Source organism: Limulus polyphemus, unplaced genomic scaffold, assembly GCF_000517525.1.
Source record: "Limulus polyphemus unplaced genomic scaffold, Limulus_polyphemus-2.1.2 Scaffold1273, whole genome shotgun sequence".
Classification (NCBI taxonomy): Eukaryota; Metazoa; Arthropoda; class Merostomata; order Xiphosura; family Limulidae; genus Limulus; species Limulus polyphemus.
This window is the reverse complement of record NW_013666883.1, coordinates 15,847-43,339: the sequence shown is the minus strand read 5'-3', so window position 1 is coordinate 43,339 and position 27,493 is coordinate 15,847. Positions and strand designations below refer to the sequence as shown.

The following is a 27,493-nucleotide window of genomic DNA, read 5'->3' as shown; positions in this document are numbered from 1 at the left end:
ACATATAACTTGATAAAAGAAAAATGTTGTTCATTATATAGGTAATTAAGAAGCTAATATAGATTGCCATAGTATTTCTTTTCTTTTTAATTTTCTCATTTGAAGCAATATTATCAAAAGAATGGCCAGTATGACATCTTCAAATTTTCAGCATACAAGCGTATCATGTTGATACAAATATTTATTACAGATATTCCCACTAGAGTCCACTACCATGCAGCAGTTTGCTGTGCTTCTCCATTTCTGTTCATGACGTAAACTATAAATCAGTGACCACTAACGTCCATTAGGGTGATATTTGTTTGATGTTGAATTAGGTTGTGAAAGAAAAATACTGAACTAAAATGTCTTACGCATATCTCTTTAAGTATATAATTATTGGAGATACAGGTGTGTATTTGTTTTGATTTTTTTAGGGCATTTGCAATTTCGTATTTGTAAAAAGGTTATTTTAGCAGAGGATAATGATAAATCAGTTATCATATGACTCTGTGTGAGTTACTGAGTGTGATATACATATAATTATTATGTCTAATAACGTAGACCTAACCCTAGTTTACCAGATTTAACTGTAAGTGGCTATGTTGCATTTTTTGTTGGAAGGCAAGAAGATATTGCGACAGGGCTGACATAGCTTTCACTTGATAATCAGTGATATTGATAAAGCGCTAGTCAGTGGCCAATATTCCACCAAATGCCCTTTAATATAATTCAAATGTGAGGTAATATATTCTTAATCTTAGCATCTTAATCAAATATCAAAACATTTGAAGGGTACATATTGAACAGGAATGCAAGTTATTACATTTACACGTTTTAGTAGGCTTGCCATATTTAATAATTATAATGATATATTTGAAGAAGATAGTCACAAAAGTTCATAGTAGTTTCAACAGAGCACTTAGTAATTGATTTAATGAAAAACAGTTTCTCCATATACTGACTACATGGTCTACATCTGAATAATAACTGTAGCCTAAAACAGAGGGTTGCGTGGGTTATATTAGAATGATTTTGAATTTGCAAGTCAAGTGAAAAACCATAGATGATATAAATATTGTGCTGGAACAGAATGTATCAGAACTACATCTCGACAGTGGTATTTAGTAGGTAATGTAATGTCATCCAAGATTGATCATTTTTCAAAAGTCATGTAACAGCTCTTTTTGGGCACAAATTATTCACACTTCAGAGTATAAATATGTATTCAGGTTGGAGAGTTAGAATTTCCAAGGCAGGGATATCATCTTACTTAATGACATTGGGAAACAAAAGAATATGGATCAACTTGGGAAATTAAGACCATCCAGGAATAGACTTGTAACAAATCATATCATTGCTGTTGTAAGCAAAGTGTGGTATTTTGTAATAAGTGAGACTCAACAAACACAAAAGTCAGGAGCAAAACCAATTCATGTGCCCCAAGCAACATTACACAACATAATCAAGAAAGATATCCATCTGATAAAATTAACACAAGTTATGTGTACACAGGCTGCTTCCACAACATATCTGTTCAGCTATCACATACCTCGAGCAGCTGAAGAGTGAAACAAGTATTCATACTCTTTCACATGAAGACATACTGGCTAATCTATAGAATGCAATTGTTATGGATTTTATGTGACCTTATCATTAAAATGGGGAACTGTCATCCTGGTATGATACATGGTTAATGGAAAGGAATCATGGAAGAGTGGTGTGCTTATGATGTGATTTCTTTAGTGTAGAGCCAGTTTCAAGAGAAACTGCTGCAGGGCCATTGTTAAGATCTATAGCTGTCAGGTAGAGCATGACCAGGTATGGACTGTTGAGGCTCTTAAGATAATTTTGATACAACATACTTAGATTCTGTAGTAACCAGTACATGCATTAACACTCAATATAATAACCATTATTGACCATGACATCAGTACCATTCTAGTGTTGTAATTATTAACTAGCAAGCCATTTTTAAGTGAGAAACAGCTAAATTTAGCTACATGTTATATATTTTGAGGTTAACTACTTAATTGTATTATAAATTTGGGAATGGAAATAATGAATGAACTTCATCCAAGACACTATAACAATTTATAAATATAATTCTTTTTGCCAAGTGTCAAAATAAAAACACTTTTACTTATTCTTCTTAATAGTATAAATATATACTGTGTTGTTTTGGGGCTTAGGATTCTTCTACAGTAAGTGTCTGTGACTTGTTAGCAATAAATTCAACGATGAATGAATGGCATGCACTTCACATGTTTTTAAATATATATTCACAACAAGTTAAACATATGTGCAACAAAGTCTTCACACTATAGAGATTATAGGCATATCATAAGCACTATATGTATAGTTCTCTTCTTCTTGTTAATATTCCACTTAGGACTATTAAGTTACTTTAGAATTTCAGTTGACAAGCTGAACTATCTTCTCTATTACTATCACACTAGTATTCTGTGTGTAATTCCCTTACAGTTGTGCTGCGAGTTACCATAATTGTTTGGTCTTTTTTTCTTCTGAAGATCCTCTGTTTCTTTTGTCAAAGTGCACTCAGGCTGATTCAATTACTTTAGAACCACACTTTGGAATAAATTCTTCTTCTCATCTCCTTTCCACTGTTAGTCTTACTCTAACATATTAAATGTTAGGCCTATGCCAATTGTTAGGCTTATCACTTCTATAATAGTTAACTTTTCCTTTTGGAACTTTACTTTCTTCAGCTATTTTCTGTCTTTTATTATATGTTTGCTGTTTCCGCTCATCTCACGATTGTCCTAACAAGGTTTTCAGTGATCTTTTTACTTTTGGATTTGGGCATCCTCTATCTCCCCCCTTACTGAATATGCCTCTTAGTCATGTGTTGTTTCAGGGGACTTGACCAGAACTTTTTCACTTTTGAGGGATTTGTTATTCAGGTATTTTATGTTCTGTACTTATCTCCTGTTTCTTATGTTCCACCCCTTCCCTTCTAGAATATTCCAATTCCACCACATCTTTTATCTGCTCAGGGTTTCCGAAGGTATATGACACATACTGCTCCTTTCTGTGGTTCCCGAGTCCATTTGTTTCTTCCATGAAATCCTCACCTCTACTGTAACCTTTTCCTATCACTATTCTGGGTTGTATTTCTCAGTTCATTTGCCTGGTGTTTTCTTCCCTTTCTCCTGATAATTGTTGTATTTTCATGTTTTCTTCCCATTAGATACGTTACCTTATCAGGTCCCTGGATGCACATTTCCATCTTCCCTTGGGAGACATCATCAGTTCTATAACTGTTTATCTGTGGTGGGTACTCTATACCTGATTTACCATTCCAGATGCTGCCAGGTGTTGCTTGATTGACTCCTTCCAATGTCTTCTATGCATTGATATAAAATGTAGAAAAAAAACCACATAAAATAACATGTCGCAAGGTTATTTTCCACCCACTGTTGAGATGGGGTGTTCTGCTGGACTACTTGTAGATGTATGTCATGGTCTTTTTACTTCATAAATATGTTTGTCCCAGACCATACGCTCATGGACTAACATGAGTAAAGCAGACAGGGATTGTTGTCAGTCTTTGATGATCCATGGTGTTTGACACTTGTCCTACCGCAGACCTGATGTATAATTCCAGATGCTGTAAGGTGGTGGATGATGCACTCCGTCAATGTGATTGCTCTGCTTTTCAATATAAGATATTATGGTCACCCATTGCACTGTCTCTGGTACTGTGATCCTCTAGGCTCTTCAGGGCTTTATTTCCCTCCTCCTTCTAGTGAAGTATGGGAGTCCTTGCCACTTGGCAGTTCCTTGCTGTTTGGGTGCTAAACCATGGAGACATGTCCTCCTGACTGTGCATAACACCACTCAGAGAGGATGGCAGTGGCATTCTGTGGGTGTCAGTGGTGTAACTCCCTTCCTAATGCAGTCCTGGCTCTTGATGCCCCTGGCCAAAATGCAAAAGAAAATTCCAGTACTAGATAATCTTGAGGGTTTCCATGAGGTTGTTTTTTGTGGTATATTCAATAGCAAAGCTGCTCCCTAGTTGCTACGTAAGCTCAAGCCTTGACCAACTGACTTTTTCTCATTCTTGAAACAACGGCTTTGTTTTACACATAAAAAAATATTTTACTCAATTTAAAGCATTTAAATCCTATCATGGCAGCTTTTGTGGAATTTTATATTTTCTTGGTGGATTTTGTTCAATAGAGAATGTTCATTTTTGTTGTAATGGATTTATTTTGAAAAAAAATGGTGGTGTCCTGATTAATGCACTTACAGTAGCATTTCATTTTTTTACATGGAGTTGATTTTCTTATTTCAAGGACTGAATTTTGCATTACTGCAAATAGACACTGATGTTAATGCAGTATCCATTATGTAGGCAAACTGTCTAATGAGCATATAGCTAAAAGTCAAGACAACCATAAACAAAAGGAATGAGACATGCAGCAATGAACAAAAATCTTGAATATAAGACCTTGATCAGATACCTTATACACAGGCAGCAAAATTCAGGTAGCACTTGCTACCTCTGCCTGGGTCTTGTTTTTTATTGCAAATGGTGGTGGCCACAAATGCTCAATTAACTGCTCACTGGCAAATAATTTGTTTAACATTCTTCACAAGTATACAGTATATCAATCTCAAAGTGATATCTTCTTGTCTGGCTGACATTTTGTGAACATCTGCCTGCTAAAGACCAAAAAAACACCTGCATTGGGTGGGAAAGTGTTAGTTTCCAACCCTGACAAATTTTAATTTATATAATTCAGGGCAAAAATCTATGGTTACCTTTGCTTTTGAGGCTGTTGTCCGTCTGTTATTTGGTTGTCATTGTGTGAACTCTGGCAGGACAAAATGTGGTTAATGTCTATATATGATGGTTATATATAATATTCACAAAGGCTATGCCATATATGGAGGCCAAACTGTCAAGAATGTACTTTGATAAATCACGCTGAATTAAGATTAACAGTAGAGCTGGGAATTTAGTGATATTTATAATTAATTCATTGATGGCCCCATTAATTGATCCCATTTGATGAATTAATTAGTAGTGTTCCTCAAATTATGGTAAATACAAGCAAAAAAGAAAAATAAGTTGGCAGCAGATCTAGCCAGATATTGCCTTCCCTTTAGTTAGCAGTTAAAAGGGATGGGGAAAAATAAATAAAAAAGTTGGAGGCAGGTACTGCAGATCTGTAGCATTTCCTCTAACAGCAGTCCAAATTAATGACAGTGGCAGATAACCATATTAGCTTTTCTATAACAAAGACAGAGTGAGAAAGCTTTGTGGCAGTGGGAATTGAACCTGAGACCCTCAGATTATGAGCTCACCTGCAACTCGCCAAAACTGAGCAAACTTGAGGTACAAAAACTTTCAGTTAATTTATTAGTTTACATGACACTGCTTAAGGGTAATCAGTTCAATTGTCCAGTTCTAATTAACAGTCTAGTAAATAATAAAATACATTGGTGTGAATTTCATAATTTATCCATATATATATATATATTGTACAGATTTGGAGTGATTTGTTTGGGTTGGATATTTATGTAATTCCAACAAACCCTTACAACCACTGATTGACCGGAAAAACTTGTCCCTTAACATGAAGCTTGTGCATCACGAGACATATTCTGGAATCTCCTGGCATTTGTCCTAATCCAGTGTTCTCTGTGCTATTTATTGGCATTTGACTTCTAGGTCTGAATGCATATTTTTTGCGTGTGATAGTTTAGATATTATATAGATATATCTTACATAAGGGCAAACACTCTTTGGTTGTTCCAGATCTGTCCATAATGTCACCTTCCTAAAAATGAAACTTTGTATATATTACATAAATGATTGGTCTGTAATGTAATCTGCTTAAACGTTACCAAATTCAGAAAGACAAATCACTTGCACATGTTCTTCTATATTCTTTTAAATTTCTCTTAAAGCTGTTCAAGGTTTAACAACTTTGTCTGAAGGGCAAAGGTATTAGTGCTGTCCTTTTTTTTTTTTCTAGATTTTTTTAGGAAAAAATGTACAGTGGTACGGACTTTACAAAATATTTTGAAGTTATAAAATATTGGTAAATAGTGAATATGTTTAAAGCACAAAACATTTATTCCATTTCACTTTAAATTGTGACTATGTCAATTTAAAAAACACATTATGGTATTTTTAGGGGTTGAGTGAGTTCTGTGTTAGCCATTGATAAATCTGTGACCAGTGAAACTTTAAGGGCGCTTAACAGACACACAATTTTCTTCATATCTTTGATGAAACAAACTGCAGAAACTTAAAAGACTATTTTTATTATATGTTACTGATTAATCTTTTTAATATTAGAAATTTTCAGGCATATGGTGGCTGCAATTTTCTTGTTTACATCTGGAAATACTATAGATATATCATTGCATGTAGCTCATTACAACAGCCTCTTAGGCATTTGAAACTCAAACATACACAAAGAGTACAGTTAGATTCTGAATTATTTTATAATCTCATACATTAACATAAGACTATTTGATCAGTATTAAAAAAATAATTGGATGAACAGTGCTTAAATTTATACAGAGAATGCCTGAATTAATGTTATCATGATCCTTCCATTGTTTTCTCATTAACCTGGACAACTAGTTTCAGAAAATTAAATGTTTGAATAACATAACAGCAAATAATAAGCATAGATTGCTCAAGGCCATGTAAATTAATGATCACAGTATGGTGGATGGAAAACTTGAGAAACTAATCACATTTAGCTGACAGATTGTGTTCTCCATGTTAAGGAAACATCTTCAAAAGAAACTAGTAAATAGTATTGTAATCTTAAGTTCTTAGATATAGCCATTTACAATGTGTGTTACATTCACAAAGTGTTGTTCTCAGTGGCATAGCCATGATTGACAATTTCTATAGACAAGAAATCCCATGAGTAGATTCATACTTAGTGACTTACTACTGTACCAGGTTCTCAAAAAAAAAAGCAAGAGGCCTGGTCATAATATAATTATAAATTATTTTAAATAATTTACTAGTTACATATTGGCATGTAACAACTATAAAACAATGTAAATATGATTGCTGCCACAAGTGAGTGAAGAAATTTGTATATTTTAAAACTTTCTCTGGTCAGTTTTACTGTTGATAAACATAAAATTATTGTGCAACACTTAATTGCTGGAACTATACCACGGGAAAGTGCTCTTACTTTGTGGAAAGTGAAAAAAAAAATTCCCATCACCTGTAGCAAAATACTTAAAGGTATTATGTATTTAACGTACCTTGTGAACCAGTATTTTGATAGTGATTTACTATTACTCATGCAATTCCAGATTGAATATTATTTGTTCCAGCATAAACAAACCATGCTATATTTGTTTTATTTTACCCAGGTTAATAAAACAAATACATACATATATATATAAATCCATGGGATATTTAATTAAATCAAGTTATGCTTTGTAGAACCAAAAAATACCAACACCAACAAAGGATTGTAACCAGTCAATTTAGTAGACTACATTAACTATAAAGGAAAATCAACTATTAAAGGTCAGCAGCTTGATACTGTGTGAAAACTTTTCAAGTTTCTTTTCTTTGTGGAGAACAAATTAACATGGGTCAAAACTGTTTAAAACGGACTAATATTATGCATTATTACAATTATTGCTCATTATGATTTGACATCTTACAAGATAAATTTCTAAGCAAAATTTATTTTTTCTGATGAAAAACACTGGTACTGCTACTAAACAATGAAGTAATAACACATTGAGTTTATAAATATTTTAGGTCTTTAGTGTATTATGACTGTAAATACCTACAATGTATAATGTTCATTTCTTTTTTTTATGCTATACATGTGAGGTACTGGGTCTTCTATTTTGAAGTCAATGATACTGTCATAGTCAAGTGAGTTAGACAGTTCCCTTTCAGGTGATAACAGTGAAAGCATATTGATGCTCCTAGTGCTGTCTTAGTTCTGTTCTCAGTAGGAAGTACTTCTAATGGTCAACTTGGCATTGGCAGCATAATCAATAACTTTAAACATTTGTGAACTTGATAAGAATATCCATAATGTAATAATCTAGAACTACCATAAGCATGTGGTTGTTTTTTCTCTGGCAGTTTTATGTGTCACATACTGAACAGATAGTTAGGTTCTGCTTCATACAAGTTAATAGTGTATATGGCATATGTAGCTTGCAAACTGCTCTTTTTGCATAAGGTCTCAAGTGTTGATAAACATACAGCAGTGTGGTTCGTATGAGACTACAGGTGTTCTGTTGAAAGTTATTATTCAATTCACAAATTTGACAGTCAAATCTGTTTTCACATCATTCTGAATTTATCATCAGAAAATGCACTAGATGCCTTTCCCGAAGCTGACAAAACTAATGAATTGCCCAGCTTTGTAGTATTTTTTTATTAAATAAAACATGCCTGTGTTCAGAACTGTATTATTGCATTGCTCTGGAAGTTTGTCAAACTATCTTTTAGTTAATTATTTTAAATGTGTTAACTTCTGAAACACTGAATAAAACATTAACGAAACTTACATTTAAAAAAATATCAACAATAAATCTTACTTTCACTTCAGTTACAATTCCACCCTGTGTATACCCTTTTATCACTGCCATTACATGTGTACTCTAGTGACATATACAGTTGTCTGTATCAGTAACTGTAAAAATGCTGTTCAGCTGACCAGTTAAATTATCAGATAATGTTGAATGATGAACAAAACATCAGCAAATTTAAACAATTCTACCTTAAGATGCTTCAGTCTTTGTGCTAGCTGTTGTTAAATCTTAATGTATTGTTTACAAATTGAATATAAATATATCTTTTTCTCTTCTTCTTTACTTTTAATTCTAGTAAAACATTATCTGCACCTTATTTCTAAACATTATATAAAAAAGACATCTTGCAAATAGAGTTGGCCATTGAATTAATTAATTGATTGCTTATGAGCAGCAATTACATTGATTAATATCACTTAAACTAGTAGGTTAATTGAAATCATAATTGAATTAATTCAAATTAGTGTTTCTGATTACACAGGCCTGCAAATTTAAACTTCATAAAAGTTTTGGTTTTGATAAGGGATTTTCCATTATTCAGCTATGAAAATTTCAGAAATGATGTATTCATTTTTTTCTATCACTTACGATGTTTTACAAATCGGAAAGAAAAACCTATTACTTAGATTAAATTATTATTTCATTTACCACAATGAACTATTTTTATTATTATGTTTGTTAAAAAAACTACAACCAAACTGAAGAAAAGGGAAGAACATTGATGTCAAATGAATATGCATCTTCAGTCATCCTGATTTTTTTGTGAAATCTAAGTCTTTTAGTTTCAAAACTACGTGTTATGGTCTTTCTTTTATGTATTGCATCTGGAGCATTTCATTTCAATAACCAGCAGTAATAAACCACCATGCTGATGTTCCACCTTCCCTGATACCTCTTCTCCATTTCCCTGATGTCTTGATGTTACCTTTCTTCTTGTTCTTTGCTGGCGGCACCGAGATTTTCAGGGAAATAATCAATATGTGAGTGTAAGGCTCATATTACAACCCAAGTCTTTGAATTTATCGAGCATGTTATTGACAATATTTTTGTAATTTGGGTCCTTGTTGTTTCCTAAAAATTTGTCAATAACATGTTTAAAAGCAATCCACGCTTCTTTTTCAACTTTCCTCATTGTCCTTTCGAACTGTTCATCCAAAGTAAATTTCCTAATCTGAGGCCCAACAAAAATCATTTTTCTAGTTTTTCTTCTGAAGAAGTTGGGAATTGCCCACATCATTACTTGAAACAATTGCTATCTGTGGCTAAGGCCTTTACAAACTGCCTCATCAAGCCCAGTTTTATGTGAAATGGAAGTAATAGGACTTTCTTTGTGGTAATGTTTTGCCTTTGTTTCTTGACAACAAACTTACCACAAATATAAAAGAATATGTTTGGGTCATTTACACAACCTCTTGTTACCATAATGATGAATAATTAATATTGAAAAGAAAGAAATGTCAAAGTGCATGCACAAACCAATACTATCCAGAAATATCAGGTCATGTGACCTTTTAACTGTTTATATACTAGCGGTGTTTTTCTCATGGGTTCTAGAATGATTGATAAGCCTCACGTCGTGATTGGTCTAGAGAAATTTATAGCCAGTGGTTGTCAACATTTTAAGCAAAACAAAATATGACCCAATTTCAGTGAAAATGGTTCACTTATGTAAAAGTACAAATGACATTTTTGTGAAAAAAGTAATCAACTAATCCAAATTAGGGTTTTCATTATTGATTATTTTTTATTATTCCAGTATCTAAGTGATTGAAATATTGTCACCAAACTTGCTCACTCTGTTTTTGTTACGGCAAAGCTACTAAGGCTATCTACCATATCCCTGATGTTTAACTGCTGACTGCAACACTACTTACCACTAACATTTTTCTTGTTAATGAACTGTTCATTAGAGGAAAGGCAACTGTCTTGTAGCATCAACTGCCAATGTTTTATTTATTATTATTTTTGTTTTTTTTTATACTTCTTGAATTGTTGATTAACAGTTGTAGATTAACCTTAATATTTCAACAGATATGTACACAATTCTAGAATGCTCAAATTAATCAAAATAATTTTTTAACACCAGGTAAATCCTTTGAAGCTTACAAATGTTTATGTTCCTGAACTTTATTAATAAAGTAAAATAATATAACTTTCTGAAGTAGCAAGAACAATGTACTCTAGTAACTTACACTGTATAAAAAACTATATTTAGTAGAATTATCTTATGTTATGAAACTTTGAAATAGAAAACAAAATACTAGGTATAACACATTTTTTCATTATTATTGGTGTTTATAATGTGAGACTAATTTAAGCATTGATTTCGCATGTTACCAAGTAATAATACAGCATATTGACATCATAAACCTATTATATCCAATAGGATAGGTTATAGCAGAAATAACAGCTGTTTAGGCTATTGCTTATATGATCCTATAAAATTATGTATGTAACGTAGATACTGTAAGTCTACATGTTCATAGGCTCTAATGTACCATATGTGTGGTATTGAATGTCCATTATAGTATGCTCATAAGATATTGTATGCATTTTTTAATAAGGGCATATTTTATGATTTTGTCCAAATTTCTTCAAATGAGTTAAGTTTCTATAGGGCTCAAATTGCACTAGAAGATCACAAATTCTATACTGTTTATGAAATACGAAATGAAAATATACTAACTCCTTAAAGTCACATTTATTGTTCATGATAACAGAAAATGTTACACAATATTATATATAATTATTATTTTCTTGTTTGTAGGTGTGGGAAAATCCTGCCTTCTTCTCCAGTTTACAGATAAGAGATTTCAACCTGTTCATGATTTAACTATTGGCGAGTATCTTATTTTTCTTAAAGAATACCATATCTAACGAGTACATAATAGTATATAATAGTCTAAAATTGAGTAATAGTAAAGTACCTTTACTCATTAATACCCATTTGGGTAATTTTAAGTGATCAGTATCTTGCAGAAGAAAAAGAAGATAATTAATATATTGTAAAACAAAAAGTCCTTTTTAGAATGTTTGATTAGCATTAAGTAGTGAAGACTTCCTTCTTGTATGTGACACTAAATATATGAATATTAGGCAAGGAATGAAATAAATATATTGCACTGAAATAATTTTTTGTTGTTCCTGTGTTTATGTCAGTGTGCTTTTTAAACTTTTTTGTTGATGTTATTTAGGCAAAGAGTCAGTGATCAGTAACTTTAAAATGTTCTCAAAACTTACTTTCAGGTGTGGAATTTGGAGCCAGGATGATCACCATTGATGGAAAGCAGATTAAGTTACAGATCTGGGACACTGTAACTATGAATTTTTTTCTTTTTTAGATTAATTTTTTCTGTACAGAAATGAAATGATGGATATTTGTTTTCCAGTATCTTCTCACAAGTCATGTAAGTTAGCTATATATTGTGAAAAAACTTAATGTTTTCAAAAAAAAGTTGCAGTATTGAAAGAGAATCAGGACTCGGTTAAAAAAATCTCACTCTATTTAAAGAGAATCAGGACTCGGTTAAAAAAATCTCACTCTATTTAAAGAGAATCAGGACTCGGTTAAAAAAATCTCACTCTATTGAAAGAGAATCAGGACTCGGTTAAAAAAATCTCACTCTATTTAAAGAGAATCAGGACTTGGTTAAAAAAATCTCACTCAATCTAGATATCTTGAACAACTCAAGCACCAAATTGACATTAGAGTACCATATTAACCCTAAGTGCACTAATGGAACTCAAAGTGTACAACCCATGACATTTGACAGAGTGCCATTTAACCTGGTATTATGTGTTTGATATCAGAGTTATCAACTATTCTATTTACCCAACACTGCTAATTTGGTGACAGTTTATGGAAGAGAAAATATCAAATACAGTATACAGGAATACTGAGAAAAATGATAGATGTGAATTTTGGCAGTTCTGGAGGTTATATAAATACAGTATGCAAACTGTATGATGGATAAAAGTATCTTTATTCTTCACATGAACATCACCTTGCATGTCAGAGTCTGAATCAGGTTAATGTCCATTCACAGACATATTTTGAGTACAAATATATTTGTAACTCATCTGATTGTTTGTTTACAACAGACTTGTACATTGTACTAAAAGCTTGCCACATTTTACATAGTTAAATATAGTAAATTTGGAATTGCAATATGAAGTTGGACCAATGGACAGAGTCTGTCCAATTAGGTTAAATATTCTTTGACCAGTTTCTCATCTTAACCAGCAAGTAATTACTGAAAGAACTTTAAAGTCAAATTCACTTATTATTAGATATATGGAAGTAGAACTATGTAAAGAATATCTTTGTAGGGAATTAAGTTCTATGACAAGGGTTAGGGGGCTAACAACCCTTAATTGAATGAAAGAAGGTATGGCTTTGGAACCATTGTATGATTTATACAGTTGAAAATAGTTGAATGTTCAAAAAATGTAATATGTCAAATTTTTAGTGATTGATATTAAATGAGAAGGTTAGGAAAAGTGTTTTATTCTTACTAAAAGGCAATGTCAGACTATGGGCAGTGCAAATGAGTAAGTTAAAATTAAGTGCAATATTCCTATACATATTTTAGATTATTCATATAAGAAATTATTAATACTCTCAAAAAGAGTTTTTCATATGGTTAAAAATGTATTTGATTATGTAGCGTTTTATTGTGTGGCATACTTTCTTGATGCTGTAGTTGTGTATGGTAACCAAGTTATGCTGTGCTTAGGAATTATTATAGTAGATGTACGTATTGGTTGTTATTGTAATTAGAAATGAGTGGTTGAATGTTTTTTGCAACTAATTTTCTGTTCTTAAGTTTTGATTCTTATGGTTTTCTGTGATTAAAAACAAAGCTGGATAAATATGTGTAATTCTTAAATGTTATACATATGGTTATATTCTGATAAAGTTTCAGTTGAAGAATGAATGATAAACAATATAAGTTATTTATAAGATTGTTGTAAAGCTGTTTGTAAACTTTCAGGCTGGTCAGGAAGCATTCCGATCCATTACTCGTTCATACTACAGGGGTGCAGCAGGTGCTCTACTTGTGTATGACATTACAAGGTAGGAAAAAACTCTGCTCTTTGATACAAAATATAGATGGTTAAGGGAGGGTCTGTCTAAAATTTACCTTTGGGTATAATAAAGAGATTTAAGTTTAAGTTAGTAAAATGTGTGATGATGGTAAATGTTTTGGTTGTTCATTTTTCCAGATAACCTATTTAGTTTGAGTCTCACTTCACATTATATTTTTTTTTCTACAACTCTGAACTTTCAGAATAATGCAACTAACTCTTTCAAGAACATGTTAAGGACAGTTGATTTTTAAAGTAAACCTATTAAAGGATATTCAGTTTTTGTTGCACGTACACCTTATAAAACTAATTGTGATAATTGTTATTTATGTAATCCTTTTCAGGTAATACATTTTATGTTGTTAGTAGTTAGAGCTGGGTGATTAGAGATAATTTCTAATCCATTAATGGATGCCCCATTAATTGATTACATTTGATTAATTGATTAATACAGAGTTCCTCAAACCATGGTACATATACAAGAAAAACAAAGGTGGTGGTAGGTGCTGTCAGACAGTTGCCTTCACTCTAATCCATGGGTGGGAAACCAAGTTTTTTTCCTGGCCATGGATGTGGCCAGTCGATCACAGAAATGTCCACACTATTAATAAAACAGAAAATGTTTGCTAAATATACTTATTTCAGGATTCTAATGACATTCAAGGTCAATTAAAAAATGCAACTCAAAAGTACAAAAAATATTTTTCAAAATTACAAATGCATGAAATTTCAATGAGAGATTTGGCATTCTTTTCTTCTGACCAGTTAAAAAAAACACAATCGATGATTCTACGAGTTGGCCACACATTTTTGCAAAATGGCCACACATGGTCATTGGCCAATGGGCTGCCTACACAGGCTCTAATCAGAAATTTAAGAAAAAAAGTTGGTGGCGAGTGCTGCTAGCATATTGAAAACTTAGTGATTGGCAGATAGCCTTAGTAACTTTATCATAAGAAAGACAGGGTGAGAAAGTTTGATGGCAATGAGAATCAAACCCTAGACCCTCAAATCAAGCATCCACCCTTAAGTATGACCAAGAAATAGAAAAAACATTATGCTAAAATTAGGGAGAGCACTTAATTGATTGTTGGAATAATTGGAAACACTGGTTTTGATTAATTCTCTTGTAACAGGTAAGTCAAAGTGCACATGTCACAACTTTTTTACAAGTTCAAAATTTAAAATTAAACTTTCAAAATTTAATTAAACTACTTTATTATGAATAAACTTAGCATCAAAATATAGCTAATAAATGAAATTTTAATATTATATAAGTTTATAGTTCTTAATTTTATAAGGAAATATTTTTTAAAATCTTCAATCTCCCCTAGAATTAGAATTGTAACATTTGTTCTCTAGGTCTTTCCCCATCAATAATTTATTTACCACCTATCTCTAAAGTACAGAATTTAATGTAAATTACTCATTATAATATAGATATTACAAAGGCAAAGTATAATTTTTATAGTCTTCAATATTAGTTGTTTATGGATTCATAAGCTAGAAGATCAGCCCCACCTGCCATATCCTTGCTAATAATTCTCTTTGATGCTGTATACTATGTCATTTATAACCAATAGAAAGGCAAAGTTTTATCCTATCAAATGACGTATAATGCTATTTTGTTTTATGTTGTTGTTTTTTTCAGAGTATTGTCAATTTTGTCTTCAGTTTGAAAGTATATCTTGTAGTTCAGTTTAAGCAACTAAGGGAATTAATTTCAGCCTTCTTGTCATTGTTAGAAAACAGTTAAATTTTAAATTATAGGACATTGTTATCTTTGTGTGGGTGTTATTATTCTTTTATTTTAGTAAATGAAAATTATTTAGTGTACTAGTATCATTATTATTATTTAAAAAAGGCTTAAGTTTTCTTGGCAACAAACAACAAGAGATCAAATGTAAGTACTATATTTGTTTTAGAAGTATTATATAAGTAACTAAATTATAAAAATTAGAAACTTGTATGATTATATAAGCTTAGATTAGGTAAGATAATGAAAAATATTAATAAAAATTCTTCATGAGGTATGCTCACAAGCAGCTTGAGCAGTAAATCATTCAATACAGTAATGTGAGCTACGTGTTTGCAAAGTGGTTTGCAACTTGTGTGGTGGGATTATTAGTTAGGAACAGTTCAAAGGGTAGTAAAGCAGTAAAATTAAATATAAACCGATGTAGACCATTATGAGCCAAAAATATTTAGGATAAACAATTATAGTTTTCTGTTGCAATATGCAATCATTCTAGAAACAAAAAAAGGTAATTCAGATTTATTTCATATTTTTTCAAATCGACCTAGTCCATATAGAATTAAGGTAGAGAAACTAACAGATAAAATATCTTTTCTATTATTGAAAAAAAAAAGTTTGATATTTATTTCGGAGGTTTATGACATTATGCAACTGATATTTGAAAATTTTCAGATGAAGTATAGTATTTTTAATCTTAGCATGAAAATCACTTTGCACTTGGAAAAGTAGACACTGACTCCATAAATTCATAGACAAATTTTTAGTAAAAGTACTTAATGAAAAAAATCTGATTTTTTTTCGTGTGTACAAAATATTGTAATGTTTACTGTAGACTTGCCATTTTTTTTTAAAATAAAGAGAACCTATTAAAATTGATAGTATGGAAACTCTGATGGTTACTCTGTGACTACAAGGTTGGTCATGTCAGTGAATCCCAAAGGTGAAAGATTTAATTATAATAATGATTGATTGATTTTTTTTACGACACTTATCAATGTAATTGCTGTTTGTACGTGATCATTATATCATTCAGCTCTATCAGTGGTAGTAGTTTGCTAAACATGCCTTTTTTTATCAAAGACAATGTGTCAGGTATATTATTTTTTTGACTGACACCTAAATGTATACATCTTTTCTCTTATGAGCTTTGTAAAACTTGTATTTTAAAAGTCTCAAAGTATAATATATAAATGTTTTTGTTTTCACCTGCTAGACAGGGCAGCATGGCCCAGTGTCTAATGCTATAGACTCATAGTTGGAGGGATGCAAGTTCAAGGCTTAATGGTGAAATGTTGCTGTGTCCTTAAGAAAGACACTTTACCCCAATTTTTTCATTATACTCTGCTGTATAATGGTTACCACAGGTAGATGAGTTTTAACCTGCAGATGACTGGCTTCCTATTGAGGGTGGATGTGTCACAATTTGTATATAATCTGGCCACTAAAACCAGAGTTCAGCACTGGCTCCTATGTGCCATCTAGGTATAGGATGGAGTTGAATTGACTTGTTTAACAACAAATGTTTACAGTAAATTAGATATAATTCTGTTATTGTTTCAGGCGAGACACTTTCAATCACCTAACTACATGGTTAGAAGATGCTCGCCAACACTCAAACTCCAACATGGTCATAATGCTCATTGGAAACAAAAAGTAAGATCCTATACTATTATAAGTTACTATAAGTTTAAAACTCATTTAGGTTTACAAGTACTATTAGGTAGAGAACATGAACTATTAATATATAACTTGATGTAGTTTATAACTGTTTTTGATTTGACATGAAATGCCAGCTTTTTGTTTTTATTGTTCTTATAGATATGGTTACTGTTTCAAACAGTTTGTTTCTTAAGCTAATGGAAAATCTCATGTAACCCCTTCTAACATGACCTGTTTCCAAATATTGAAGTTCTTCAGTTGTATGTGTTGCACTAACATTTGTATAACTTTAGTAACAATCCATGTGGTGGAATTGATTACTATAGTTTTATCTGTTTGCCAGTTGCTATTTATATAATTAAACTAATGTATAGACAAAACTGAAGGCCTACCCACTGCCTCACATGTGTCAGAATGAGAAATAGTAAAATTTTGTTTTTCACAGAAATGTAAAATTTTTCTGGAAATCATAATAATTTTAAATTGTTTTAATTGAAGAGCTCCTCACACAGTAAATAGCTGAGTGAGACAGTCTTGTTAATACTGAATTCTAGAGTCCTATAGTAAAACAACACATGAAGAAAAATAATTATAATACAATCACGGTAGCACAAATATATCTACTTTACATAAATTTGAGTTGATAGAAAATTGTGAAAAGGCTTGTTTCAGAGTACTTCTTTTCAAATACCTGCACAGCACTTCTGTCACTGACAATGTTTTTATATATATACACTATATCAGGAAAGCAGATTGTTTGCAATGACAGTTACATTATGTTAATTTTTTTATATATCACCCAACAAAAATAAGAAGAGGTGGTCAATACAATGAGTATTCTGGTATTGATACAATATATAAGAACGATAAAGAATCAATTATAATAGGCCTAGTTTTATGGTAAAAATAATGTAAACTCTTAATTTTTTCATCATATTTTTCTAAAATTGGCCATTTGAGATTCCACATTATTTCATATCAGTCTTTTGTCTTCCACAACCCACGAGATCTTTCATTTTGCTGTATCAGTACTCATCAGTTGGGCTTGACAACAAAAGATAAAAGTTTCTTCAAAACAGTTTAAATGTCAAAAGCTGGTGAAACATTGGAAATGAATTGACCTACCTTTTGTGATAAATAAAATCACATAAACTGCAGATGTTTTATTTTTGCAGTGACTTGTGACTGATGACAAAGTGATGGTAGATGGCATGTACACTATCATCCCTTAAAACATCAGGGTATCACTGATAGTTTATGTAATTTCACTGCTGATTCTTCACCTTTCAGACAACTTTTCATACATAGTTTGTTTTAGCTGTAGATGTACTTTTAACAAGTTGCTGAGGATCTTTTTATTGGACCAGAGTACCATGCCATTGATAACTTGAATGAACAAAATGAAGTAGTGTTTAATTCATCCGTTTAACATGGTATCTACAGTATTATGAGAAAAATTTCCATTTCACATATTTCATGCTTTAATAAAATTATATATGATAACAATAGTTGCATGAAGCACCTTACAAATTACATAAGCAGTAGTGTAGAAGGTGTGTAAGTGTAAGTTAGTTTCTGATTTACAGTAAAATGTATTCCTATTTAACATAAAGAGAGAGAGAAAAAGAGTCCCACTCTAACTCACAGAAATACATACTAAAACAATACAGGTTGTTGTCAGTTTGTTCAGCAGTGAAGAAACTAATCTTTGTCTTTTTTAGAATTAAATAACCTTAACAGATTTTAATACATTGACAACTTTGTTCAGGGTTGATCATCTAGCTGTGTATGCACATTCATATGCTTTTAAATAGTTTCAAACAAATGCCAGAACTTATTCAGATATGCTTAGTGTCCTTGAAATTAGTTGCATTCACACATAAATTGCATATGAATCTACGGGAATCCACCAGCTCAGTAATGATCATGTCAAAGTTTACAGCTCTCACCCATGTTCCTAATGGTAATAATGAATAGTGCGACTTTTAACTTGTTTATGATGTTGGAGCCTGTATTTTTGCCTGGTTTAATAACCTAAATGATCTTACAAGGACAGCACTGAAGGCTGGAAGATCTTTTGTTTGAAAGGGTGGCCAAAGAATAGAAATGACTTGGTAATATTTACTAACCAAGATACCCAGATGTTAGCTTAGCACTTATGTGATGTTTTAACCAGACTGCAGTTATACCTTGAGAGGAGCAGCAGTGGTATAAACAGTGTTTATTTGCATTGATGCACTTTTTATGCATAAATTTTAACATCTGGGACAGAGAAAACTTCTTTAAAATACATTCTGAGGTCTCAGACTAAAATTACCTTCATATTGACTTTTTAATTCTATTCACCATCATATAGTTTTCAATAAAATTCAGATCTTTAACCTACATTTTGTATCAGTTTGATGCTGCAACATCTATACTGTTGTATGTAGTGTTGCTGGCAGAAATGTTCTGTCAAGTTTTAGGAATTGACTTGAATGAGGAGCTGTCTATCTCTAAAACTGTGTACTACTCAATGAGAAGAATTTTGTGGTGGGAAGAGCAAGGTAAACATTATTGCAAACCATTGAAACTTAGAAAACATTCAGATGTTACAGTAGTTAGTAAGTAATAAATGAGAAAATTAAAAATCCTGCTTTTCTTGTTTTATGTAAAAATATAAAGGAATCCTATTTATCCAGTTGGTTCCTCAGGACTCGGAAACATTCAGTTGACAGTAAGAATACTGATTATCATGAAAAGCATGTTAATATTTTAGTTGTTTATCACAGGTTAATACAGACAGCGATATGAAAATAACTTTACTTCTGCGTGAAGCCATTGTAGTCACTCCTTTGTAAACTTGTGTTTGTGAAAGTAATCTTCTCTGCCTTAGAGAGATTAGAATTCATTGGAGGTGTACTTTGATCACAAATACACTTTTGCTTTTTTTTAACTCCTGAAGTGTAAAATTGTTATCTGAATCTATGAATATTTGCTTTTATTTTTCATTTTGATTCCACCTTTTTGCCATTAGAATGTCAGTTTAAAAAAATTAAGTCCAACATATCTTTCACTATGGAATGAAAAAATTTAACGTTTCACAACTTAAACTTACATGCATAGCTTAATTTTAGTTCTAAAAGTATGTAATAGTTGACTTTATAGTTATGAATAATTCTTAGAAAATATAGTTAATGTTAGAAGAAAGTATTTTTTAACTTCATTTTATCGCTAAAATTTTAAGGTTACAATTAATCCCTTATACTGGTAAGTCTTAGCTCATACATATATCAACTAAAGAAGTTCTTAGTTAACATAAAGAAAATATATCTTGTTAGTGACTTAGAATCAAGAAGAGAGGTCAAAAAAGAAGAAGGAGAAGCATTTGCCAGGGAACATGGATTAATTTTCATGGAAACATCTGCTAAAACTGCGGCTAATGTTGAAGAGGTGAAGTACAAAAAAAACACATTAGAACTGAAAAACAATCCAGTGTTACATACATAATTGTAGAATGTCAAGAAATCTAAAAACTGTCATTAGTCATATTTTAACTTATATTCCACTATTATGAGAAAGTATATGCAGAGCATTTTTAATGGCCTTATTAAAACCAATATAATCCAATTCAAAACCTCTTATAAAAAGTTTTTTTTATTTAAATCAAAGGTAAATACAGAATTTAATTCTTTTGTTGTTGTTTTTTATGGCTGTTAAAATTTATGCATGGACATTCAACAACAATCACCTGATGATGACAAAACCTTGTCGAAACGTTGTACATTTGTTGTTATGTTAAACTTATATTAAAGTTTTTCTTCATTACCCATTCAAGCCGTCTCCAGCCATTATTAGTCTCAAAGTGGGTTCCTCGTCATCGAATTTGAACAATCCTTTGTACTGGAATAAATACAAGTGTTCTTAAGCATCAAGTATTGATATGGACAACCTTAAATATTGCTTGTTTCTAATTTTTTTAATCATGTCATTTGATAATGAACTTTTAAAAGATACGTAAAAGGAATTGTTAAAATACATATGAGAAAACATAACAGCTTGTAAATCTTTACTTTTAACATGAAATATTTGTTTTTATATCTTTTTTATGTTTCTTACTGTTTAGTTTCGTATCTTATGTTTATTAATGAAGAATCACTTCTAAACCACTTTGGTAACTGTATAAGTTAGTGTCAGGTCTTGTAAGGCTGAATTCATTACAGTAGGTGTCTGTGACTTGTTGCCAATAAATCTCAACAATAAACAAATGGCAACAGAGTCTGCTTGTTTTAAGAATAATATATTAAAAACAAATCAGATGTTTATATACAAATGTTAATTATGCTGTTGGTTACCACAGTTTTAGCCAGAGCTTTAAATAATTTTCTTTTTGATTAAAGTCTACACAGGCTGGTTCAGTTACTTTAGAACACAATTGACAAGACAAAGAATTCTTCTCTTCTCTATTATTACAATACAGCCTGTGATCATTTCACCTTAAAAATCACCATATGTACTCTTTATCACTAAACTCACAATCACACAGTTTAGAACTAGAACTAAATAATGATTTTTCAACTTGTATTTATACCCTGGCAGAAGTCTAGAACTTTCCACACATTACTAGATATTCTGATGCAATAATACTCAAATCAACAAGAAACTGAGAAAGTTCTAGCAACTTGATGCAATAATCTCACTATTTTAAACAATTGAACAACACAATTATTCTAAAAATAACTAAATATGACACCGACATTATATAAACTATCTAAATTGTAATGCTCACATTAAACTAAAACAGTTATGTATATCTAACAGATAAGTTAGCATTGAATCAGGCACTGACTTATTAAAACTATAATAATGGCTTATAACTTAACATCAGATTTTCTTAAATTAATTTCAGTTATTGCATTTTTTTTCTTTTGTTATTAATTGTAAGTATATACAATTAAGAAAAGAAACAAAAAATTTGTGTGCTACATCTCGTGAAGGATTTGGTCATGATCTCATTGCTCAGTGTAAAATGAAACATTATATTTACACAAGCTTTTTTTTTTCTGATATTTTATACTACCAGTTTTATATTTCATTTGAATTTCTGCTTTATCACACTACACTTGTTATATCATAAGACCCAGGTAGAGGACTTTTGTGAATTGATAGACAAAATTATTGTATGATTACTGCTTTGTTATGTAATAGATATTTGTCATGCTTTATACCATATGTTCATATTAACTGTCACATTTTGTTTTTTACTACTCAACAAACAAATGATTGAGTGTTTATCAAATAACATGTAAAAGATACCAGTTCCTTTCCCTACCATAACTACAACAATGAGAATTACTAGATGGCAGTTGGATCAAATAGATGTAAATAATACTTACTTTTGTTTGTTTTTTCTTGACATTAGGCTTTTATCAATACTGCTAAAGAAATTTATGAGAAAATTCAAGAAGGAGTTTTTGATATAAATAATGAGGTAAGAATTTAAGTAACCAAAAAACGAGACTGAATGAGTTAGCAGAGGTTAGATTATTGGATTATAAGTTTATGTGAAACTATATATTGCTGATATACATTTCAGAGATAACATGGCTTAAATCTATTGAATAGGTAGCATAAGATTATGAATTTGATTTGTAACTAAGGAATTTAATTACTTATTAAATTTATTTTTAAGTCAACAATATGAATGATATTTATTTCTGTTCACTAGTGGTTTGCAATGTGTGAACTTGGAGATCTCTATGAGGGATGATTATTGTTAATTATAATCATTTTAGATAGTCCTGCTGTCATTGTTAATTTTATACAGTTACTTGTAATACATTTATGTAGTTATTTTAACTGTATTAATATCATGTGGTTTTTATTTTGCATTAGAAGTTAAAATACTTTTGCTCTTACCTAAGGTATTTTTGATATTGTTGTTTCAATTATGTTATTCATATTAAGTTATAATTTTGAATGATAATTTGATAATTGAAAAATTATTGCATTTCCATGTTGAATATAATTTTTAGGCTAATGGGATAAAGATTGGTCCTCAACACTTACCAACAAATTCTAACCTGCCATCTGGTGGACAATATTCCAGTTCCAATCAGGGTGGAGGATGCTGTTGAGATGCATAAGTAGCTACAGTAACAAAATAATGTTGAGACTTGATGTATTTGTAACTTAAGTGTTGTTAACAATTTTTAGTTTCCATTTTGTATTATCCTCATGTATTCTTCTGAATCTAGTATCTTTTTTTTTATTCTTCAATATTTTTTTCATCCTCAGCCTTTTCTAGCTTTTATTTGTTTTTCAAGTAGTACTACAACACTCCAAATCATGATAATTTGTTCTTTTTCAATGCAAACAAAGTTCTGGTTTATTATTTTTGGGTATAACTCCTTGAAAATATTTATAATTAGACTACAGCTTAAGGAGTTATTTTCTAAATTCAAACTTGAAAATATATTTAAAGTTAAAATTGGTTATTTAGTTTAAATGGTGTTCCTTTCAACTTTTGTTCGTCTTTTTTTTACGTTACTTTATGTAACGATATGTGAGGCTTTTGTGCTCCTTTTAGAGGAATTGTTTTTCATGAACATGTACATTTCTACCAGTCTGTAAAGAGGTGTCTTTGATTGGTTTTATGACAACTTAGCACTTAAAAACAATTTGATGTAAAAAGACAAGCTTGTGAATTGATACAATAATTTTGTTTGTTTTGTACTATCCTCTCTTATATTTATCTGTGTTTTATTTAATCATCTACATTAATGACATAGACTAGACTTAGAAATTATTTCCTAAATGTTTTTTTACACACTCCATAGTTTTAGTTTTTGTAAAATATTTCTTTTTGTGGATAAAGCACAACTACAGTAAAGCAGTTTGGAAGCATCTGTAGTGTATGTGTGAAAAGAAATGTGAATTATCTATAGAAGCTTTGATTTTCTGAACCTGCAAAAGGGATTTCATCACGTTTTTTTTTTAACTTTCTGTATAAAAATTTCAATTTAAAGTATAAGATTTTTCTCTTGAATATAATAATAATCTGTGAGTGCCTGTAGTTTAATATTGTCCAACTATCTCAGAAAAATTTTATAAAAAAATATCACATAATATTAATAGGCTAGATAACTTAAGGTATGCTTGTATGTTTCTAGCTCAGATAAGAGTATATTTTGCATTACTGGAGTAGCTGATAGCAATTATGTCCTAACAACTAGTATTTGGGAAAGCACATATAAGTAACATGTTTTGTTTTGGTTTATTAACTAGATCTCCAATGTTTTTATAGTGAGGTTGCATGTTTTTGAATTAGTGGCCTATTTAATTTTTGCTGTTAAATCATTATTGACTGAATGAAGAGTGTTTTCATGTCATAGTCACTATTAAGTTTGCAGAATATATAGCATGAGCAACATTACAAGTTTAACTTCAAAATGTTCAGGAAAAACTTGAGGTAGTTTTGTATTTTTATCGCTGCTGTTTTGTACTATGTTAAAAATTTCAGTTTTTTTATACAAATATATAGTAATAAAAACCTGAATTGCAGACTTCATAAATATTTAATTTTCCTTTTTTGTAATTAATCTTGAAATTTTTCAAACATTGTAGCACACGTGAAATGATAACTTCATGACAGAAGTGTATGGTTCATATAAAAATAATTGAGTGTAGTATTGTCTTATTTAATACTCTGATAGTAATTAATAACAAAGTATTCTCTAGTGATTATTAATCAGCAATTTTATGAAACTGGTGTATACCTGCATAGAGACATTTTCTTGCATAATAGAACTTCTCTGTGCTTATTTTGCTCTGTACTTCAATAAATATTTCTTTTATAACTAGAATTATGTTAGATAACTGCCCTTTTTTTAATAAAAAGTTTTAGATTTTTTGTTATGGTAATTCACAAAAGTATGTAACATTTTTAAATATTTAATTGGTAATTGAAATTTATAAAATGGTTGAACCATGTTATTTCTTAGCTTGTTAAAACTTCAAGACTAGCAGAAAAATTATATTAGTATTGTGAGCTTAAAGATCGAAGGGAAAACTTTAATTTGAAGATATTTGGAGTCAAGTCTCTGTTTCTTGTCGTGTATTAAATAACCTATATACAGTATTGTCACTTCTTTATAAATCATAAAACTTAATAAAAATTACTTGATCAATTAACTTGTGCTTGCTTTAAAGTTATGAAAAAATAACCAAGTATACTTTACAATAAATTAACTATACTAATTACAACATAACATTAGTTCTGAAACAAAGATTCCTCAATCTAAATTCATGTTGTGTTTATGTTAGTATATCTTAAATTGACTTGTGTAAATTGTTTTTTAGCAGTGGTAAAGGTTAAGTGGGTTTATTGAATGCTTCTCAAACACACACTTACAATGGAACTTGATTTGTATCAATACCTCCCATCATTAAAGGAAAAGAGAGAGAAATTGACCACATATTAGAAGTAAAAAGTTTCATCATCTATCTATGGTTCATTGCACTTGTATTCTGAGACAACTGAAAGGTGCATATTCACATGTAGAATAACTAGAAGTGATTCATTTTATTCTTTATGTGATATATATGGGACAGATGATGAAAAATTACATCATATAATTTAATTATGTTCATAATGAAACTTTTCTTGGTTTGACATTCCCATCATCTCCCTTAATTTCAAAAAATTAAGACAAATTTACTTATTTTACCTTAAACAATTTGTTTCTGCTTTCATACAATTGCAAATTTGAGAATATATATATAAAGTTAAATAACAAAGAAGAGATAATTCTGTTAAAAAATTGTAAAGAGATATAAAATCTTGATGTAACTCCCAAGAAGTAAAAAAATTAGAACTAATATTTACCAATTTCATAATTAAATATTTTTTAAAACATGAAATTTTGATTACAAGGTGTGTAAAATTGTGAAACTTGACAATTTTTAATGTGAGGTATGAAATATATAATTAACAGTAAATTGATAAAGTTTAGTTTGTGCAAAAGCTTATTGTAATATTGTGATTTGAAAACACTGAAATGTAATTTTTGTAAGATAGTAAGAATTAAGTCACATCTGTAGCTTCAAACATTCTGGATTCGAAGACAACTTTTCAAAAGTTTTTTTTCTAGCTTTGACTCCTGTAGCATTTATTTTCTTCTACAATCAAAGATTTCAGCGATCTTTGCCAGTGTGGTCGTTCAGTTTCAGCAAAATTGTGATTGCAATACACCTAGTCAGCACAGTACCTTAAAACAACAACTCCTGTTAAATCTTAAGTGTTTGTGAATTAAGTAATGATAATAACTGATTAAAAGGTTCATTTCATATATCAGTATTGACAAGTTTAGAATGTTTATGCCAATTTGTGTTCTGTGCTTGAATTTAAAAGTACTAGAAAAATATATGTACACATATATAAATGTGTATAACATTAAGTGTCCAGATTTCTTAAAATTGTATGTGTCTCAGGTTGTCATTGTGCAGTCTGAACCATGTAAATATGATACTGAAATCTGTAGAAAAGTCAATAAACATGTATACTTACATGTATTCTGATGTATTATTTGTAATGTTTTGTGTCAGTTCTGTTGGGCTGAGTGCAGATCATGTTTGCATTCCATTACTTTAGTGCCACGAGTGGAATATATATGTGACAGTAAAATCCTACTGTTCGATCAGACAAGGGTAGCCTAACAGTTGGTGATGGTTGGTATTGAATAGATACCTTCTCTGTAGGCTGTCACTTCAAAATGATTGACGACTAGTGCATGTAGCTGTGAAAAATGCAGTAAACTTGGTACCTTTACACAAAGTTTCATGAAATGCTAAATGTAATTTTGCATCTGTGTTACTGTTTGTTACTTATAATTATAGTTTATTTTTTCATCAGAGAATATGCTGATGATAAAACTTTTGCTTTAATATTTATTTATTTTTTACTGGGTAATTTCATAAAAGTAGATTAGAGCTGTAAGCATCGAAAATGAAAGCTTTTGTACCGTCTTATTAGAGAAAACTGAATATTTGTTTAGATGTGATGAAATAAAAAACGGATTTAAAGGAACAGTGTCCTGGTGTTCGTGACTGGAACATGCATAATTATTTTTCCTAAAATGGAAACCTTTTTTTTGGTAATTCACATAGTAGTACGGGGAAATGAGATATATTTATACATATTAAATATTTTAGAGATTGTTAAATTTTCAAAAATCTTGATTTATAAATGATTATATATATATATATATATATATATATATATATATATGTGTGTGTGTGTGTGTGTGTGTGTGTGTGTGCGTGTATTACAGATTTCTTTCTCACCAAAGGTAAAATTTTAAAAAATCTGTTAGTTTGAGGCCTAATACTCTCCTTGATTGGCTGTGTCCTCTCCTGAGGACGACAGTTTCGCCTATTCAAGGCTCACCAGCACAGTTAGGG

At 30.7% G+C, this 27,493-nt stretch overlaps 1 protein-coding gene across 1 annotated transcript; it reads left to right on the top strand.

The window, feature by feature from the left end:
• Positions 1 to 239: 239 nt before the first annotated feature.
• On the top strand, positions 240 to 27,119 carry LOC106462879 (ras-related protein Rab-2). The gene is made up of 8 exons (XM_013922845.2): positions 240 to 390; positions 11,318 to 11,389; positions 11,797 to 11,864; positions 13,545 to 13,627; positions 16,955 to 17,047; positions 20,374 to 20,485; positions 22,455 to 22,523; positions 23,068 to 27,119. The coding sequence occupies exons 1-8, from the start codon at positions 345 to 347 to the stop codon at positions 23,167 to 23,169; spliced, it is 645 nt and encodes a 214-aa protein (XP_013778299.1). The 5' UTR covers positions 240 to 344; the 3' UTR covers positions 23,170 to 27,119.
• The last annotated feature ends 374 nt before the right edge of the window (positions 27,120 to 27,493 follow it).

Excerpts from the sequence above, each read along its gene's own strand:
- LOC106462879 (XM_013922845.2), top strand. The coding sequence starts at position 345 with ATGTCTTACGCATATCTCTTTAAGTATATAATTATTGGAGATACAG. Across the intron at positions 11,865-13,544 it reads AGTTACAGATCTGGGACACT|GCTGGTCAGGAAGCATTCCG; the intron begins GTAACTATGAAT and ends GTAAACTTTCAG. Across the intron at positions 13,628-16,954 it reads CTTGTGTATGACATTACAAG|GCGAGACACTTTCAATCACC; the intron begins GTAGGAAAAAAC and ends TTATTGTTTCAG.